The sequence below is a fragment of the Hypanus sabinus genome, chromosome 9, assembly GCF_030144855.1.
Source record: "Hypanus sabinus isolate sHypSab1 chromosome 9, sHypSab1.hap1, whole genome shotgun sequence".
In the NCBI taxonomy this organism is placed as follows: domain Eukaryota; kingdom Metazoa; phylum Chordata; class Chondrichthyes; order Myliobatiformes; family Dasyatidae; genus Hypanus; species Hypanus sabinus.
The window spans coordinates 70702470-70723891 of record NC_082714.1 but is presented as its reverse complement, the minus strand read 5'-3'; the positions used below and the strand labels follow the sequence as shown (position 1 = coordinate 70723891).

Here is a 21422-nt window from a genome sequence, read left to right as displayed (position 1 = left end):
CCCCTTGATCTTTCCTCTGATTGGTTTTTCACCTGGCACCTACCAGCCTTCTCTTTCCCACCCTCCTCCCACCCTGCCCTCTCCTTCTTCAATCCTGATGAAGGGTCTCAGCCCGAAACATTGACTCCTTGTTTCCATGGATGCTGCCCGACTGCTGAGTTCCTTTAGCTTGTTGTACATGTTGTACTTTTCTATGACTCCTTCAACAGACTTTCTGAGTTCACAGTCAAGAATTTATCCAAGTATTTCATCAAGAAATACACAATTTATACAATAATTTTGATGCAGTTCTTGCTTCACAGAATCATATAAGGGCTAAAGCTGCCACTGTGTATTGAAGCTTTATAGACACTAGTCAGGCCGCACGTGGAGTATTGTCAACAGTTTTGGGCCTATCTCAGAATGGATGTGTTGTCACCGCAGAGAGTCTAGAGGAGGTTCACGAGGATGATTCTGGGAATGAAGGGGTTAACGTATGAGCAGTGTTCGGCAGCTTTGAGCCTGTCCTCACTGAAGTTTAGAAGAACGAAGGGGGATCTAAATGAAACCTACCAAATGCTGAAAGGACTAGAGAGGGTGGATGGGGAGAGGTTTCCTCTGGTGGGGGTATCTAGAACTAAAGGACATAACCTCAAAATTGAGGGCATGACCTTTTAGAACAAAGGTAAGAAGGAACTTCTTTAGCCAAAGAGTAGTGAACCTGTGGAGAGGCCACAGAGGCAAAGTCCGAGGGTAAATTAAAAGCAGAAGTCGATTGTCTCCTGATCCATCAGGGTATCAAGAGATATGGTGAGAGGGCAGGTGCATGGAATTGAATGAGATTTAGAATCAGCCATGATGAAATGGCAAAGTGGACTCAATGGGCTGAATGGCCTAATTCTGCTCCTGTCTTATGGTCTTACGGTATCCCATTCTACAATAACATTGAAAATCCTTACTCACTTGTTAAAATACTGTTTGAGGATCAGTTAATTAAAAGATGACATAAGCTTTAGACATTGATGAATTGTCAGATAAAGAGTCCACATGCCACCCTCATGCATTAAATGTCCTGAATGCCAACATTGTGTAAACCTGATAGCACATTTTAATCAGTGTAGCTGCTTCCTCTGCAGTTTTTTCCTTCAATTTTATGGTGCCTGATCCCATTGGTCTGTGAGAATTCAATGAAGTGCAGATAACACATGCTGCAATAATCATCTCTTCATTGACAGCTTCTGCTTTCTGGCTTGACTGACACTAAGGGAAATAAGGCTAGACAGATAAGATACAGTGTTGTTCCAACTTACTGCGACTTTGGCAAAGTAGCCTTGGAGCTCAGAATTTAATTCGGCTTGGGAACAGCAAGCAATTAGCATTCAGATGAATGGGAGGAAACGGGACACAATTGCAAGGCAGGCTTTGCATCTCTGCTGGATGATCTGACCGACCTTTTATGGCCAGCCTCCATTGTGCACCCTGTTATGTCTCGAAGTTTAAACATAGGGCACTTATTTCTGATGTTGCACTCAGCCAGATGTTATTTACTGCAACATGCTCCCTACAAACCTACAAAAAAATGGAAATTATCTTCCACAGTTTCGCTCTGCTGGAAATTTTGCAGCTGCCCCTCATGACATTTGCAATCTCAGAGCAGAGTACTCACTCAACAAGGATCTTTGACATAAATTCATCCACAAGAAGTTGAGATTTTCAAATCCTCAGACATTCCAGATTTCTCAAGGTTACACATTGTTGAAATAGCCCAGCCTTTGCCTCCTAATGCTCATCAAAACAGGAGCCAACACTTACCCCTTTACAAATGGACACAGCTTCTTTGGACATTGATTTGGGATAAGTTACATTATGTTCCATGATAGACTGGAAAAGCTCATCTTCATCCTCACCGTCAAAAGGAGGCTGCAGGAAATGACATACGGAAAGCAGCAATTAGGCCAATTACATCAATTTAATAAAGAGGAAGAAATCAGCGCCTGCTGTGAAAAGGTGCAACCAAAAACTAAGGGACTCAGAAACAGACACAAACGCTCAGCTGGACAAATGCATCGAAACTTAGATCCAGAGACATGCATGAGTTCAGACAAATACTGTACATAAAACCAAACAGCCATACACATGTGTGCACGCACGCGCGCACGCACACACACACACACACACACACACACACACAAATCTGCACATAATCACCAGCTCCATGGTATTTATAAATTGCCAATTCTATTATTTTTTTTCTTGTAAAACATGCATTCCAAGTTCTTCTCCAAGTCTGAATAAACAAATTCTTACCTGTCCTGCCAGCATTTCATACAGTAATACTCCATATGCCCACCAATCCACTGACTTCCCATATGGTTGATAGGCAATGATCTGAAATGGTAGGAATTATTTTGTTTTATAAGATGCTACATCAACAGAAAAGAACCTGTTTGAAATATATCAAGATTTCTGTCAACTTCTTCAAAAAAGTTGACAAGGCAGCTAGAGATGTGTCAAACCAGAGTGCTTTGTTAGCATGTTCAGCAGACACCAAGTGGGCCACTGTCTCCTGAATCTAGAGATGGAGCTTCAATCCCACCTTCTGGTGCTTTCAGTGTGGAGTTTGTATGATCACTCTGTGTCTACGTGCTTTCCCCTTCTGCTCAAGTTTCAACCTAAATTCCAAAGACATTTGGGTTGGAGGTTAACCACCAGTGTAAGATGCTCCTGGTGCATGAGAGAGATAGAATCTGGAGATCAGGGTTGATGGGAATGTGGGTAGAAGAAAACTAGACGCATGTGGTTGGACTGGATGCATGGACAATACACTCTGTGACTAAATATTCAGTGAATGGACTGTATGACATGCCAGATCAGTATGGAGAGCGTAGGCCAAAAGGCCTGTTCCCCTGCTATTCACTCTGTAACCCAGCACTAGCTTTCCCACCAGATAAGCACAGAGAAGTAAGGCAAAAAGATCTTCCACAAATCAATGCTACTTAGCGCTACCACTGCTAAAGCCTGGTGTAGACTGATTCCAAAGTGATAATGCCCCAGTCATTATCTGATGCACAATGATAATCCTCCAGCATATTCAGCAGGACCACTACTCTGAGATTATACCGCATGAGATGTCCAAAAGCAGAGACAATGGCAGCAGCTCACAGTAAGCAGTGGGTTTACACCGGAGAGCACCCATTGCTGCGACAACACAACCAGGGTAACATCACTGACCACAGCAGTGTGACCAATACAACCAGGGTAACAGCACTGACCATCGCAGCGTGACCAACACAATCATGATGACAGCACTGACCACAGCAGTGTAACCAACACAAACAGAACCACACTTAACTGACCACAGCAGTGTGATGATCACAACCAGGATAACACAACTGACCACAGCAGTGTGACCAACACGAGGATAACACCACTGACCACAGCAGTGTGACAAACACAACCAGGATAACAAAACTGACCACAGCAGTGTGACCAACACAACCAAGAAATGGAAAATGATGATGTTGTATTACACAGAGGGGAGTACTGGAGGCTGATGAGGAGCATGAAGTGTGTTTTCCAGGCATTGAATGAACTCACCTAACTTGGGCTGTGACATCAGCCTTTCCCTCTCAAAATAACTGCCCAAATTTTCCCTTGCACACCGCCAACAGACTTATGGAGTAAACAAACTATCAGAGTAGTCGAAAATTGGAGGGAAATTTTGATTCTAAAGACGGTCCAGTGTGGCGATTTTTGAAGAGGAGGTGTGAGATGAAAGACGAGGGTTCTAGGCCTAAACTTACGGCCAATGCAGGTAAGGTTAGTGATGAAGAAATACAATCTTCTGAGTCATTTCACTGCACTAGTGCAACAATGAACACAAAATGTTCATCTTCATAATGAAAGCTACTTATCAATGGGTTTGACACAGACTGGTTGGTGATCCAAGTTGTCCTATTCCATTGTGCCTAGTCTGTAGCAGACAAATTACTGATGTAGCAACGTCTCCAGCAAAACTGGAAAGACACTGGACTACAATTCACAGCCATATGAGCTGAAAAAGTGCTGATTAATTTAAATCCCTATTAGAACCTCAAAACAAACAGATTAAAGCTTTTGAAAATAAAGTCACAGTCAGTAAAAGGTATAAAGAATCAAGTTATTTAGTAGCTTTATACCAGTTCACTAAAGAATGTTTTAAAAAAATGTATGAAAACCTGGACCTGTCTGCTTCTACACACAAAAATCCAATGGCTTAGCAGAGGAATTCTCAACAGGGCTTTTGAGCTGAATGGTGAATTGCAGAAGAACTCTCAAATAAATAGTAGGACATAGACGATAAGACATTAGAGCAGAGTTAGGCCATTTGGCCCATTGACTCTGCTCTGCCATCCAATCTGCTGATCCTTTTTCCCTCTTCTCAATCCCAATCCACAGCCTTCTCCCCATGTCCATGTCCAATCAAGTATCTATCAATCTCTGCCTCAATACACTCAATTACCTGGCCTCCACTGGTGCCTGTGCTGACAAATTCCACAAATTCACCACCCTCTGGCTAAAGAAACTTCTCCGCATCTCCATTTTAAATGGGCGCTGCTTTATGCTGAGGCTGTGTCCTTTTGTCCTAGACACCCCCACCACTCTGTCTAGGCGTTTCAACATTCGAAAGGTTGCAGTGAGATCTCCCCCTCATACTTCTAAATTCTAGTGAGTACAGATCCAGAGCCATCAAAAGTTCCTCATATGATGACCCTTCCATTCATGAAATATCCTTGTGAACCTTCTCTGGACACTCTCCAATGCCAGAACATCTTGTCTTAAAAGAGGAGCCCAAAACTATTCACAATACTCAAGAAGCAGCCTCACGAGTGTCTTACAAAGCCTCAGTATCACATCCTTGCTATTTTATTCAAGACCTCTTAAAATGAATGCTAACATTGCATTTGCCTTTCTCACCATGGATTCAACCTGCAAGTTACCCTTTAGGGTGTTCTCCACAAGGGCTCCAAAGTCCCTTTGCAACCTCAGATTTTTGGATTCTCTCATCGTTTGGCTTTTAATTTGATGGTCAAAAATCACAATTTTGGTTTAATCATACCATAGAACCTTCTTCCAGCTGATTCAGAGTCTCCCACATTCCTTCTGGAATCTCTAGTTAAGATTTCATGTGATTTTTTTCAACAATGGCTTTCTCTTTGTCACTCATAAAGCTGTGACTGATGAAGCAGCCAGGCAACAGTTGTTGTATGCATAGTGTCTCCCATCTCAGCCATTGAAACTTGTAACTCCTCCAGAGTTGACATAGGACTCTTGATGGCCTCCCTCACTAGCTCCCTTCTTGTACAGTCACTCAATTTTTGAGGATGGCCTGCTCTAGGCAGATTTACAGCTGTGCCATATTCTTTCCATTTCTTAATCATTGACTTAACTGTACTCCAAGAGATATTTAGTGACTTGGAAATTCTCTATTATCCATCTCCTGGCTTGTACTTTTCAATAATCTTTTTCTCAGAGTTGCTCAGAGTGTTCTTTTTGTCATCATGGTGTAGTTTTTGCTAGCAGTTGGACCTTCCAGATACAGGTATATTTTTACCACAATCAATTGGAAACCTTGATTGCACACAGGTGATCTAAATTTAACTAATTATGTGGCTTCTAAACCAGTGATGATTTGGTGTGACATATTAAAGGGGGGAATGAATACTTACACAACATATTATTTTGTGTTTTATACTTGGAATTAATTAAGATCACTTTTTAAGAGATCAATTTACACTTGAACACAAAACTGTCTTTTTCTATTGATCAGCGTCAAAAAAGCCAAATTAAATTCACTGTGGTTCAAAGTTGTAAAACAATAAAACTTTGAAAACTTCCGGGGGGGGGGGGGGAATACTTTTTATAGGCACTGTACATGTTTCTGTGTAAGCACATGCTCAAGTTTACAGTGCTGTCAGTTTACTGCAGTTACGCACTACAAGCTAGCACCATACCTCAGGCGCGATATAGTCAGGTGTACCACAGAAGGTCTTGGTCGTCACTCCATCCCACATATTCTCCTTACACATGCCAAAATCAGCAATCTTTATGTGTCCTTCTGAATCCAGCATTACATTGTCCAACTTCAGGTCTCTGTTAGAGCATAAAGTGCAAATAGTTATACACAAACTTTGCCTACATCACTTATATTGTCAATAATGTGCAAGCTAACCAGATCTTCTGCCAGACTCTGTCAGCACACATGGTCGAATTATATTTGGCTGCTGTCCATCAAACTCACCATGGTGGAATGGCTCATCATCAGTGGTCTTGGCTTGTTTGAAGGGAGAGGGAGGATCATTGGCTGAGACTCAAAGGTAGATCAGATAGATAGAGGGATGAGCCAAGACCTTCCAAAAAGGAGCATTGTTCTCTGGGAGGCAGCAGGAATAGATATGGTTTGAGGAGCACTACCAGGCACAGCTTCCAGAGGCTATTTGTCTGTAACAGCTGGAGAGAGCACAGGTTCATGATGTGTGGGTTACAGCTGCTGAGGTGGGGAGAACTGAAATGTCAGCTGCAGCTGGAGAACTGGTATTGGGGAAAAATAAATGGTGGATGAACTGAATAAGTATTTTGCATCAGTCTGAAGGTAGATTTGTCACCTGGACTACACCCCAGGGTTCTAAAAGAGATAGCTGAGGAGATTGTGAAGGCATTAGTAATGATATTTCAATAATCAGTAGATTGGTTGAGAGAATGTTGGAGGCCATCATTAAGAATGATAGTTGGGGAATCATGGAACCACGTGATAAAGTAGGCCAAATTGAACTTAGTTTCCTTAAGGGAAAATCTTGTCTGACAAGTCTATTGGAATTCTTTGAGGAAATAACAGGCAGGATAAACAAAGGAGAGCTTACTTGGATTTCCAGAAGGACTTCGACAAGGTGCTGCACATGAAGCTCTTAACAAGACAAGAGACTATGGTATTACAGCATGGACAGAAGCAATACAAGCAAACTGCTGAAGGAACCCACCAGGCATGTTTGTGATTTGAGCATCTACCGAAGACTGGCTGACTGGCAGGAGGCAAAAAGTGGGAATAACAGAGCCTTTTTCTGGTTGGCTACCAGTGATTAGTGTTGTACTGCAAGGGTAGCTGTTAGGACTGCTTCGTTTTACATTATATGTCAATGATTTTGATGACTGAATTAATGGCTTTGTGTCCAAGTCTACAGTTGATACAAATAGAGGTGGAGGGTGAGGTAGTGTTGAGGAAGCTCGGGGTTTGCAGAAGGACTTGAACAGATTAGGAGAATTGATTAGGAGAATAAGAGGCAGTTGGAATACAGTGCAGGGAAGTGTATGGTCATACACTTTGGTAGAAGGAATAAAGGCATAGACTACTTTCTTAAAGGGGAGAAAAAGTTTTAAAAAAACAAAGGGATTTGGGAATCTTCATGCAGGATCCCTAAAGGCTTACTTGCAGGTTGAGTCGATGGTAAAGAAGGCAAATACAATGTTAGCGTTCATTTCAAAAGAACTAGAGTATAAAAGCAGTGAAGTAATGTTGAGGCTTTGGTCAGATCGCATTTGAAGTATTGTAAGCAGTATTGGGCCCCTTATCAAAGAAAATATACACATCTAAGGAGGTCTGAAGAGGTTCATGAGAATGATTCCAGGAATGAAAGAGTTAACATGGTGTGTTGGATGGCTCTGGGTCTGTACTCACTGGAGTTTAGAAGAATGAGGGGGATCTCATGAAACCTATTGAATACTGAAAAGCCTATCCAGAGTGGATGTGGAGAGGATGTTTACTATACTGGGTGCATCTAGAACCATCAGGTACAGCCTCAGAATCGAGGGGTGTCCATTTAGAACAGAGATGAGGAGGAATTTCATTAGCCAGAGGTAATGAATCTGCGGAATTCATTCTCACAGATGGCTGTGGAGGTCAAGTCTTTGAGTATACTTTAAAGTGGAGGTTGATAGGTTTTTGATCAGGGTGTCAAAGGTGGGGAGAAGGTAGGAGAATGGGATTGAGAGGGATAATAAATGAAACGTAATGTAACATTCAGTCCAGATGGCATCTGTGTATAATGCTCCTTTGGTCGACATCTCCTGGACAGATTATGAAATCGTATATTTCATTTCTTTGATGTCTTTTATGTTTATTTCTTGTCTTGAATGTGATTCTGGAACTGTGTTTTGCTAACTGGAGATTCATTGGGTGCTTCAGCGCTCTGCAGTCTCCAAGGGGATTCTGGGAGACAGAGACAGCATGCACAGACCTTGTAGCGGGCAGATTGCAGGATGGGGTAGAAGCCCACATCCGCTCCATTTTGCAGATTAAAGTGACAAGGGAAATTGAAGCATCGAAGCGGGTTGCTTGCCTTTTGATCAGTTACTTTGTACTGGAGAGAGCCTGCTGCTACACCTGGAAAGTGTTGCCTAAGTTTTTTCTGCATTTTGGATGTGGACTTGGACTATAGACTTGCTTTAGTCTTATTGTATTATATTCTGTTTTATCCCTCGATCTTATTTTTTTGTGTGCGTAGGAGGGATTTGGGGGTTGATGATTGTGCTGCATTTATTTTTTTCTTGGTTTCATGGCTACCCAGAAAAAATTAAGTATTTCAGAGTTGTATACTTTGATAATAAATGAATCTTGAAATCAGCATTGACAGAATGGCAGAGCAGACTCAATGGGCTGAATGGCCTAATGTTGTTCCTATGTCTTATAGTCTTGGGGGCTGGAGGAAATTGAGCCCACATCCATCAGGAAACATCTCAAACCCCTTAAAGGGACAGGGCACCTACTCAGACAGTAAAGTCAGTGAGTGCTAACAGCTAACTTTGGGCTTTCTGAAGACACAAAGAGTTCTCCCAGGGACATACAGCAGAACAGCAGAGTCTAGGCCAAGCAAAACCTGGGCTGCTGTGGACTTTCTACCAAAGATCAGTGGGGAGAAGCAGGGGGAGCAAGGGAAGTGTGCATTGGTCCTTCTTGGACCCTGCACTGGAGGACAAGGCGAGCAGTAGAGAAGGGACAAGGGGTTGGGAATAGAAAACTGGGGTATACAAGTCTCCCTTTAACTCAACTGGATGATGTCGGCCAAGATTATCTGAGCAGAATGGAGGGTTTGGGTGGGGGAAGAAACAGCTTAAACAGAGACTGCAGGGCATCTTGTTGATGGTGTACACTGCAGCTACTGCAGGCCTGTACTGGAGAGACACTTGCAGGTGGAGGTGAGAAAGCTGGGAAAACAATACAGCTCTGCCCATTCCAACAAGTTTCCTCCAATAACCAACACCAAGCTAGGTAAGCACTAACAGTTTACATCAGAGATTACCTGATGCAGAGTCCAGCTGTGAGTTGAAGGAAGAGTGAGGTGAATTAGGCTGGTATGAACCCTCTCTGTGTGATCTCATGTCTGGCCCAATGTGAGAAAGTTATTGGGCAAATGTATTCCATAATGTAATGTGTCCCCACACCTTCCCATGCTTTTTCCAAAAGCCAAAGTGGAAAGTAAGTGGAGAGTTCTTTGCTAAATATTGGTGGGGACAGGGAGGACACTGTGTGAAGATGGAGCTGCCTGTAGCAGTGAGGCAGCTTCAGGACCACAACATCTGTTAATCATACATCCAGCTAGGAGCTGCCACACTCACCTGTAAACAATGCCATGATTGTGCAGGAAGAACAGGCCAACAGCAATCTCTGCTGCATAGAATCTAAAAATAACAGAGGAAAGTGAACAACCAGAGCAGAACCAGTGCCCCTGGCACTCTACACTTGCCTGACCTAGAAAAGCAAGGTTAAATTCAGGTCTAATTATCATTCAACTGTACATATATATGTGGTGCATTTAATATTTCAATAGTATTGAGTAATATTGTAAATACATTGTTCGATTAAGCATTCTTTGTTTGCTTGCATATTTCAGTACAGGTTATATGTAAGAACTACATGAATGGAGTATGCCATTACACCACCACGTCATATGTGTGCACCTCACTAGCAACATTAAGTAGCAAGTATCCTGGCATCTATGTTTTCTTTCAGTTTGTTTCTGGAGTTAGAAAACATAACAGTATACACAGCTAAACGAAACAGCGTTCCTCTGGGACCAAGCTGCAGTCACGCACAGCAAGTACAGCCACAAAAATAATATTAGCATGGCACGTTGTCCTGGAGCTATGCTTCTGCAAGAACAAGGACGCAGTGTTGGGTCAGCCGCAGGTGAAGGCAATTCAGCTCGTCCTCCAGCAAACACCAGAGAGCAGTGCCGATGAAATAGTCGGCCTGCAGGGGCCAGCCCCCAAACCAGCAGATTTCAATGTGCCCACCTTGCCTCTGTTTTCTCCCACGATGCCCCCTCCCAGGGTGGCTGAAATAGGAGTTGCTGTGCACATTCTGGTCTGCTCATCAATCAAAGCTACATAGCTCCACCGCCATTGTTCTTACCACTGGACCAATAGACCCAGCTTGAAGTAGTTTGCATTTACAGTGTTCCACAGGGTCTTACAATCACAAGAAAATATTTTAGAGGCACAACTTCACCATTTGTTGGACCAGGAGAGGCCGCTGCAATCAAGTGAACCACCATCTTACCGGAAGTCTGATCGTATGTAGAATCCGAAAATGAAAGAATCCTCGTGGGTAGAGTCAAGAAACTGCAAGGTAAAAATACCCATACCTAAAGTATATACATGATTCTGAATGTGGGGTACAAATTATAATGGGAAATAGAAAAGGCATGTAAAGTGGGATACGTTTCAATAGTCATGGGGGATTTCAATATGCAGGTAGATTGCAGAAAATCAAGTTGGCAACAGATGCCAAAAGACTGAATTTGTAGATTGCCTATGAAATGACAGCTTAGTACAACTTCTGCTTGAGCCCATTAGAGAAAATGTATTTGGAATTAATCAGAGTGGGTTGGGGATCTTAAGGTAAAGGAACTCTGAGGAGACAGTGATCATAATATGATATGATAGAATTCATACTGCAGTTTGAGGGAGAAGATAAAAGTCAGATGTATTAGTATTACATTGGAGTACAGGGAATTACAGTGCCATGAGAGAGAAGCTGGCCAACGTTGACTAGAGGGAGACACCAACAGGGATGACAGCTAAATAGCAATGGCTAGAGTTATGGAAGCAATTTGGAAGAAACAGAATAAATATATCCCAAAGAAAAAGTATCATAAAGGGATATTTGGAAGGGCAGGTACTGTTGAGGAAGCAAGGAGTCTGCTGAAGGACTTCGATCAGCCTTCCTCAACCTTTTTGCCCTGGAAGAACCTTAGAAATAATTTTCAGGAACTCCTGCATCTGTAGCTCATGGTACGTTAACGTGCTCAGTAAGTTGTAGCTATAATAATCCAAAAATAATTGTCAATGCTCTTTTGAGTGGAGAATGGATATTTAGCCAAACTTTCTTGAAAAAAAAAGTTAGTTGGGCTTAGTTTACTTTTCTTGAAATTAATCTCTTTCTTTCCCTTTCATAAATTTTAAAAACTTAAAAGGCAATCATAATAAATTTCACAATTCTGGCATAAGCACATATGGATTTCACTTTCAACTGAAATGAGACGATTTCTGTCCTTGCTCTTGATACTTGCTCACTCATGTAAGAAGTTGAAAACTGTAGGAAAAAATACATTGCTTTCCTATGAATGGCAGGATACTCTTCATTTACAGAAATCCAGAACTGTCTAGGAGTAATTCAGCAAATCTGATCTTGAGTGCATGACCAGGCTGCAGCTCAAAGTTCTTCCTCTTCCTTCAAAGTCATTTTCTCAGGCTGAGCAGAAGATTCAAAAAAAGTGTCCCAGTTATACACTTGTGTTGAAAGGGAGTAAAAATACTGTTCAAGTCAAGTCACTTTTATTGTCATTTCGACCATAACTGCTGGTACAGTGCATAGTAAAAATGAGACAAAATTTTTCAGGACCATGGTGTTTCATGACACAGTACAAAAAACTAACTGAACTTCGTAATTAAAAAAAACACAGAGAAAGCTACACTAAACTACAGACCTGCACTGGACTGCATAAAGTGCACAAAAAAAGTGCAGGCATTTATAATATATAATAAACAGGACAGTAGGGCAAGGTGTCAGTCCAGGCTTCCGGTATTGAGGACTCTGATAGCTTGGGGGAAGAAACTGTTACATAGTCTGGTCGTGAGAGCCTGAATGCTCTTTTCCCCTTTCCCAGATGGCAGGAGGGAGAAGAGATTGTATGAGGGGTGCATGGGGTCCTTCATAATGCTGTTTCCTTTGCAGATGCAGCATGTAGTGTAAATGTCCATGACGGCAGGAAGAGAGACCCTGATAATCTTCTCAGCTGACCTCACTATCCGCTGCAGTGTCTTGCAATCCGAGATGGTGCAATTTCTGAACCAGGCAGTGATGCAGCTGCTCAGGATGCTCTCAATCTTGTTCTGTAGTTCTTCCAGGTGGTTTTCAATAAGACTCAAGAATTTCTGATATCCTTCCTCACTCTCAAGCCCAAACAGCACTGAAAACATTTCAAGATTTCCTTTTGCAACATGGTTTTTCCAAAGATTTGTACTCCTGCGATTTATTTACCTTTCAGCTCAAACACCCTGTTGAGAACTGTTCCTCTGGTAAGCCACCGGACTTCTAAATGTTGCAGGAGATTGGTATGCTCTTTGTCCAGGTTTTCATAATTTTTAAAACATTCTTGAGTGAACTAGTCTTTGTTTAATAAATTTAACCATTTTTGTAGCGCCATCCAGAACTTTTTTTCATTTCATCTCCAAGAGTTTTTGACATTAGCACCTCTGTGAAAAAAGCAGTGCATTGTGACGACGTCAGGATTTTCTCTTTTTATAAGAGAAACAAAGCTACTCACAGAGCCAGCCATTGCTGTGGCACCATCAGTACAGATGCCAGCACAATTCCTCCGAGAGAGACATTTTGATTCCAGATATAAAGACAAATCATTAAATATACCTTGGCCTTTGCTTGTTTGGGGCAGCTCTTTGCAACAGAAAAAGTTTTCTAGAATTTCACCATCATTTACAAATCCTACAAATATTACAACATGACATTTATTGGTGAAATCTGTTGACTCATTAATCTGGATAGAGAAACTGAAAAACAGCAGCCAATCACACAAAACCTCTTCAGCATCATCTGACATGTCATCAATATATTGAACTGTTTGAGGGTGAAACCTTTACAGCACCCAGAGACCCTGCCCACCACACTGTAACCTCCAGTTCTAATGCCCTTCCCTTTGACAACATCAGTGGTGTGGAGAGGAGAGACTTGCAGCTTGGGCAACTGTCGGTCTTCCATAAAAAAATCCTGCCCAGGGAACTTTCCAAGGTGCAAATCCATGGTCTATCAAGACTAATGGAGGCCTATAAAAACTTCCATGATCCCGCCCACACTATAACCCCCCCCCCCCAAGAGACCCTGCTCACCACACTATAACTCCCAGAGACCCTGCCCACTGCACTATAACACCAGTACTGTCCACCACACTGTAACCCACCCAAAGACCCTGTCCACCACACTATAACCCCCCAGTGACCCTGACCTCACAACTATAACCCCCAGTGACCCAACCCACACTATAACCCCCAGCGACCCTGTCCACCACACTGTAACCTCCAGTGATTGTGCCTACCACACTATGACCCCCAGTAACCCTCACTACCACTCTATAACCTCCCAGTGACTCTGCCCAACACACTATAAACCCAGTGACCCTGCCATGACACAATAACCCCCAATGACCCTGCCACGCATTATAACTCCCCCAGTGACCCTTGTCCACCACACTATAACCCCTAGAGACTTTGCCCTCAGAGGTATAATGACCCAGACCACACTATAACTCAGTGACTCTGTCCACCACACTATAACCCCCGATTACCCTGGCATGACAGAATGACCCCAGCGACCCAACCCAACAGTTTGTAACCCCTCCCTAGCAGTGCACATTTCCTCCGTGTGCTCTGAGTTCCCTCTATATTCCAAAGGTGTACATTTCGGGTTGGACTAGTAAGTTGTGAGCATGTTATGCTGGCACAGTAAGCATGGCATTTCTTGCAGGCTGCCTCCAACACAATCCTCTTCATACCAAGTGATTGAAGGGTGTCAAATGTGATTGCTTGGCTCAACAAGTGGTGATTGCCCTGGGAATTATGGAGCAGTGAATCTCTCTTCAGTGATGTGGGAATTATTAGAGAAGATTGTTCAAGACCAGATTAATGAGCATTTGGAAAAGCACAGCCTGCTTAGGGATAGCGAGCATGGATTTGTAAGGCACGGGTCGTGCCTCAAGATCCTGACTGAATTATTTGAGAATACGACTAAAGACATTGTTGAAGTTGCAGTGGATGTAGGGCATATGGATTTCAGTAAGGCATTTGATACGTGTCCCCGTGGTAGGCTCATTAAGAACATCAATCGACGTGAGATCCAGGGAAACTTCACTATGTGGTACTGAAATGGCAGAGGGTGGTTGTAGATGGAGTGTATTCTGCCTGGAGGTCAGTGACCAGTGGTGTTCCACAAAGATCTGCTCTAGGACCCAGGATCTTTGTAATATTTATAACCTACTTGGGTGAGGAAATAGAAGGTTAGGTTCATAAGTTTGCAGAGGACACAAAGATTGGTGGTGTTGTGGATTGCAAAGAAGGTGAAAAAAAAACGTAGTGCATTCCCGGCATACATTTCTCGAGCTTCCAGCTGGGTACAGGTATTGATAATAACCGCAGTTTCAATGCCAAACTCTACAACCTTTATCAGGAATGACGCCTGGTCATATCTTATCTGGTGGGATTTATGCCCACACCATCTGTCCCTCCTGATTGGTTAGTCCTCATCCAATCAGGTTTATGCTGTCGTACCTTATTTGTAATCGGATTCCAGTTTTTACTTAGAACGAGACCTTTGTCTTAGTTAAAATTCTTTCTCTCTGGTTTTATTTCAGCGGCTTCCTTCATCAAGCTTCCCATAAACCACTGGCACAGCACAATAGTTTTGTGCCATCAGTCAAAGTCAATCTATGACCATTGCGTTCTGCTATTGCTGATATCTCTGGGTAACTCAAATGGATACACTTTCTGTGCTCCTTAATATGGGTTTCTACCGTGCATCCCATTATATGCTGTTCAGCATCCATAGGGAATCCTGTAAACACACTGTCCTGAGTCCCAGGTCATTTTTGACCCGCATAAGCTGTGATGAGCTTCCTTATGGGTTTGTGGATGGTATTAATCCAATCTTTCTTCAGGATCCTGGTGATCCTTCCAGAAACAGTGGAAATATAAGTAAGACAGGCACAGCGATGGGTTCCTCCTTGGTGTTAGGTTTCTTGGATTTTAAAGGCCTGAATGATTTCCTTCACCTTGTAGCCATTCTGTAGAACGTCATGTGTAATCGTTCTATTTCCTCATGGAGACTTACCAGGTCCGAAATAGTTTTAGCACGGTTAATCAAAGTAGAAAGAATCGTTCTGCATTGGAAGGCGTGATGGTGGCTGCTATTGTTGAGGTATAAGTCAGTGTGAGTGGGTTTCTGATAGATGCCATGCCTGATACTACCATCCAGTTTCCATCGTAGTATCATGTCCAGGAATAGGAGGCAACTATTCTTCTCTATCTCCACCTACTTCTTCATTGTACTCTGTCTTGTCATTATTGTTGATGAGGCCAACCACTGTTGTATCTTCCGCAGACTTGATGACATGGTTTGAGCTGGGTCCCGCAACAGTCATGAGTCAGTAGTGTGAACCACAGCGGACTGAGCTCACAATCTTGGGGAGCTCCAGTGCTCAGTGCAATGGGACGAGAGATGTTGTTGCCTACACAGATGATTGTGGCCTTTCTGTTAAGAGATCCAGTATCCAGCCACAGAGGGAGGTGTTGAGACCCAATGAGGAAAGTTTCTCCACCAGTTTCTGGGTTATGATGGTGTTGAACACTGAACTCATGGTATTTCATAATAGTTGATATTAATGGCACTGGATGATAGTCACTTAGACAGGTGACTGTCACCTTCGTCACTGGAATGCTGGTTTCAGCCTTGAAAACTGAGGGAACAACAGATTGATCCAGAGGGATGTTGAATATATCTGCCAGCTGGGCTGTGCAGTCTTTCAGATCCCGACCTGGTATACTATCGGACCCCGCAGCTGTGTGTGGTTGACTCTGACCAGGGTCTTCCTCACCTCAGCTTCAGCCAGCATTTGCTCCCCTGAGGGGAGGGGTGCCTTCTTCGCCAGCACATCAAACCAGACATAAAAGACATAGAGCCTATCAGGGAGTGAGGTGTCCTGGTCACTGAAGTGCAGTGTAGATTTGTAGCATTCCCTGCCACATGCGCCTCATGTCTCTGGTATCGCAGAGCTGGCTGTAAATTCTCTGAGAATGCTCCCATTGCGCCTTCCTTATGGAAAACACAGTTCTTGCTTACCTGAGAGCTGTCACGTCCCCTGATCTAAAGGCAGCATCACAATCCCTCAGCTATACACTGACCTCTGCAGTAGGCCATGGTTTCTGATTTACCCTCACCCAGGTATGTTTCGTGATGTTAACATCCCCAGTACACTTTCCTATGCAGCTGGTCACAGAATCCATAGATTCCTCAATGTTAACCTGGTTACCATAGGTAGCAGCTTCCCTGAACATTCTCCAGTTTGTAATCAAAGCAGTGCTGTTATTGCACCCTCAGGCCAAGTTTTCACCATCTTTGGACCTGTTTGATCACTGGTTTGTATGTTGGAATTAACATTACAGATACCGTAAGTGATCTGAGAGTCCAATGTGGGATTGAGGGACTTAGTTTGGCCAATATGTCATTGCTAAAATACCTTGCTTCCTTTTGACCTTCTTGCTATTATTGGCATGCTTTAGCGTCTTTTATCACGAAGACTAATATGATGTATTCATTCACATTTCTCATTAAATTCCTCAGTTTCATCATCTAAGAAATGAACCAAGTTACATTTCTTTCTGTATACCTGCAGAAGGCTTCACCACGTTCTTTCATATTTCTACAGCCTATTTTATCATGTGCCTCCAATACCATGAAATGACATCCTTTAACAATTTACTCCAACATCCTCCCAACCATTGAGGTCAGACCAATTTCCTTTCTCTTGCCTCTGTCCCTTCTTGAAGAATGGACTGACATTGCAATTCTCCACTCTTCCAGAATCATTCCCAAATATAGTAATTTTTGAAAGATCATTACTATTGCCTCCACAATCTCTTCAGTCACCTCTTTCGGAACCCTGGGGTGTACACTATCTGGTGTACTTACCTACCTTCAGACCTTTCAGTTTCCCAAAAACCTTCTGTCTACTTATGGTAACTTCACACACTTCATATGGCACTGAGTCTGACCCTGTGGTGCAGAAGGATGGGATGGAGAAGAGGAGAGCTGTCATCATTGGAGACTCAATAGTCAGGGGAGCAGACAGGAGAATTTGTGGATGTGAGAAGGACACCCACATGGTTTGTTGCCTCCCGGGTGCCAGGGTCTGGGATGTCTCTGACCGGATGCATGACATCCTGGTATGAGAAGGAAAGCAACCAGAAGTTGTGATACATGTTGGTACCAATGACATAGGCAGGAAGAGGGTTGAGGTCCTGAAGTGTGAGTTTCAGGAACTAGGCAGAAGGCTGAAGAACAGGACCTCAAGGGTGGCGTTCTCAGGATTGCTGCCAGTGCTATGATGGTAAGATGGTAAGAATTGGAGGAGATGGCAGTTGAATGTGTGGCTGGGGAGTTGGTGCAGGGCGCAGAGTTTTAGATTTTTGGATCATTGGGATCTCTTCTGGGGAAGGTGGGACCTATACAGATTGGATGGGTTGCACCTGAACTCGAGGGGGAGCAATATCCTTGTAGGTAGGTTTGCTAGCATGGTTCGGGACAGTTTAAGCTAATTTGCAAGGGGGATGGGACCCGGAACAATAGAGCAGTGAAAGAAGTGCATGGAAAAGCCAGGTCTAACATAGAGAGGCTTTGAGGAAAGAGAAGCAGAATAAAGGGTGTAAAGGTAAGTAAGGTAGAAGGGCTAAAGTGTGTGTACTTCAATGCAAGAAGCATCAGAAACAAAGGTGACAAACTGAGATATGGCTGGCACCAGGGCAGGAATGGATTCTCAATATTCCTGGATTTCAGTGCTTTAAAAGGGATGGGGGGGGGGGGGGAGGGAGGAGGGGGTGGCATTACTGGTCAGGGATACTATTACAGCTACAGAAAGAGTGGGTAATGTAGCAGGATCCTCTTTTGAGTCAGTATGGGTGGAAGTCAGGAACAGGAAGGGAGCAGTTACTCTACTGGGGGTATTCTATAGACCCCCTGGTAGCAGCAGAGATACCGAGGAGCAGACTGGGAAGCAGATTTTGGAAAGGTGCAAAAATAACAGGGTTGTTATCATGGGTGACTTTAACTTTCCTAATATTGATTGGCACCAGATTAGTTCCAAGGGTTTAGATGGGGCAGAGTTTGTTAAGTGAGTCCAGGATGGATTCCTGTTACAGTATGTTGACAGACCAACTAGGGGGAATGCCATACTAGATCTAGAATTAGGTAACGAACCGGGTCAGGTCACAGATCTGTCAGTGGGTGAGCATCTGGGGAACAGTGATCACCGCTCCCTGGCCTGTAGCATTATCATGGAAAAGGATAGAATCAGACAGGACAGGAGAATTTTTAATTGGGGAAGGGCATAATTTTTAATTATGAGGCTATGAGGCTAGAACTTGTGGGTGTGAATTTAGATGATGTTTTTGCAGGGAAATGTACTATGGACATGTGGTCGATGTTTAAGGACCTCTTGCAGGATGTTAGGGATAAATTTGTCCCAGTGAGGAAGATAAAGAATGGTAGAGTGAAGGAACCATGGGTGACAAGTGAGGTGGAGAAGCTAGTCAGGTGGAAGAAGGCAGTAGGTTTAGGAAGCAAGGATCAGCTGGGTCTATTGAGGAACATAGGGTAGCAAGAAAGGAGCTGAAGAAGGGGCTGAGAAGAGCAAGAAGGGGGCATGAGAAGGCCTTGGCGAGTAAGGTAAAGGAAAGCCCCAAGGCATTCTTCAATTATGTGAAGAACAAAAGGATGACAGGAGTGAAGGTAGGACCGATTAGAGATAAAAGTGGGAAAATGTGCCTGGAGGCTGTGGAAGTGAGCGAGGTCCTCAATGAATACTTCTCTTCGGTATACACCAATGAGAGGGAACTTGATGACGGTGAGGACAATATGAGTGAGGCTGATATTGATATTAAGGGAGAGGAGGTGTTGGACTTGTTAAAATATATTGGAACGGGTAAGTCTCTGGGGCCTGACGGAATATTCCCCGGGCTGCTCCACGAGACGAGGGAAGAGATTGCTGAGCCTCTGGCTAGGATCTCTATGTCCTCATTGTCCACGGGAATAGTACCGGAGGATAAGATGGAGGCGAATGTTGTTCGCTTGTTCAAAAAAGTTAATAGGGATAGTCCAGGTAATTATAGACCAGTGAGCCTTACGTCTGTGGTGGGAAAGCTGTTGGATAAGATTCTTAGAGATAGGATCTGTGGGCATTTAGAGTATCATGGTCTGATCAGGGACAGTCAGCATGGCTTTGTGAAGGGCAGATAGTGTCTAACAAGCCTGATAGAGTTCTTTGAGGAGGTGACCAGGCATATAGATGAGGGTAGTGCAGTGGATGTGATCTACATGGATTTTAGTAAGGCATTTGACAAGGTTCCACACGGTAGGTTTATTCAGAAAGTCAGAAGGCAAAGGATCCGGGGCGTTTGGCCAGGTGGATTCAGAATTGGCTTGCCTGCAGAAGGCAGAGGGTTGTGGTGCAGGGAGTATATTCAGATTGCAGGGTTGTGACTAGTGGTTTCCCACAAGGATAGCTTCTGGGACCATATCGAGGGATAGGGTTTAAGAGACGCGAAGTAATGATGCAGCTCTATAAAACTCTAGTTAGGCCACACTTGGGAGTACTGTGTCCAGTTCTGGTCACCTCACTATAGGAAGGATGTGGAAGCATTGGAAAGGGTACAGAGGAGATTTACCAGGATGCTGCTTGGTTTAGAGAGTATGGATTATGATCAGAGATTAAGGGAGCTAGGGCTTTACTCTTTGGAGAGAAGGAGGATGAGAGGAGACATGATAGAGGTGTACAAGATATTAAGAGGAATAGACAGAATGGGCAGCCAGTGCCTCTTCCCCAGGGCACCACTGCTCAGTACAAGAGGACGTGGCTTTAAGGTAACGGGAGGAAAGTTCAAGGGGGATATTAGAGGAAGGTTTTTCACTCAGAGAGTGTTTATTGCGTGGAATGCACTGCCTGAGTCAGTGGTGGAGGCAGACACACTAGTGAAGTTTAAGAGACTACTAGACAGGTATATGGAGGAATTTAACATGGGGGGTTATATGGGAGGCAGAGTTTGAGAGTCAGCACAACATTGTGGGCCGAAGGGCCTGTAATGTGCTGTACTATTCGATGTTCTATGTTCGTATCCCCTGACACCTGCATCGTTTTCCAATGGACCGGTATCCACTTTCACCTCTCTTTTACATTTTATGTATCTGAAGAAACTTTTGGTATCCTTTTTAATATTATTGGCGAGCTTACTTTTGTATTCCATCTTTACCTTCTTAATGATTTTTTTAGTTGCCTTCTGTCGGAATCTAAAAGCATCCCAAGCCTCTAACTTCCTACTAATTTTTGCTCTATTTTATGCCCTCTCTTTGGCTTTTAAATTGGCTTTGGCTTCTCTTGTTAGCCACAGTTGTGTCATCTTGCCTTTAGAATATTTCTTCCTCTTTGGGATGTAAATATCCTGTGCCTTCTGAAGTATATAGTAACAAAACATGGAGTAACAAAACCCTTTGGCCCAACTCATCCATCAGCTAAGCTACTCCCATTTACAAAGTTAGAGCGTTCCTATGAAACCTTTCTAAGCCAAAATGGCTTAAAGCAAAGAACCATTAATTTATATGGGAAAAATTTCCGTAAAGCGTAAATCCTCTTTGCAATGCAAAAACTGGTCACTAATGTAGGCGTAAAGCAAGCATTTGTAAAGTGGGGGACACCAGTACTTGCATTTGGCCTGAATCGTTCTAAACCTTTCCTATCCAAATGCCTCAAACATTATTACCATAACCTGCATCACCTGTTTCCTTTGGCAACTTGTTCCATATATGGATCAACTCTACATGAAGACATTGCCCCTCACAAATCTTTCCTTTCTCACCTTTAAACCTATGCCCCCTAGTTCTTGATTCTCATTCTCTGGGAAAATATTAAGTACATTTACCCTATTTATGCCTCTCATAAATACATATACAACCCTGGGATTCATTTTCTTGCAGGCATGCTCAATAAATCCAATGACCATAACAGAATCAATGGAAGACCACACCAACAAGACAGATGATATAACATTGATGATGTTACTCTGTCCAAGACCATCAC

At 43.3% G+C, this 21422-nt stretch overlaps 1 protein-coding gene across 3 annotated transcripts in view; it reads right to left on the bottom strand.

Moving 5' to 3' along the window:
- Positions 1-21422, bottom strand: part of LOC132399478 (protein kinase C beta type) — a 346894-nt gene that overhangs the window by 43913 nt on the left and 281559 nt on the right. For all 3 annotated transcript variants that reach the window (XM_059979897.1, XM_059979895.1, XM_059979896.1), the window contains 4 exons: positions 9628-9690; positions 5973-6111; positions 2287-2367; positions 1792-1899 (listed from right to left, as the gene is read on the bottom strand). In XM_059979897.1, coding sequence (XP_059835880.1) covers positions 1792-1899; positions 2287-2367; positions 5973-6111; positions 9628-9690 — 391 coding nt within the window. The remainder of the gene's footprint in view (positions 1-1791; positions 1900-2286; positions 2368-5972; positions 6112-9627; positions 9691-21422) is intronic.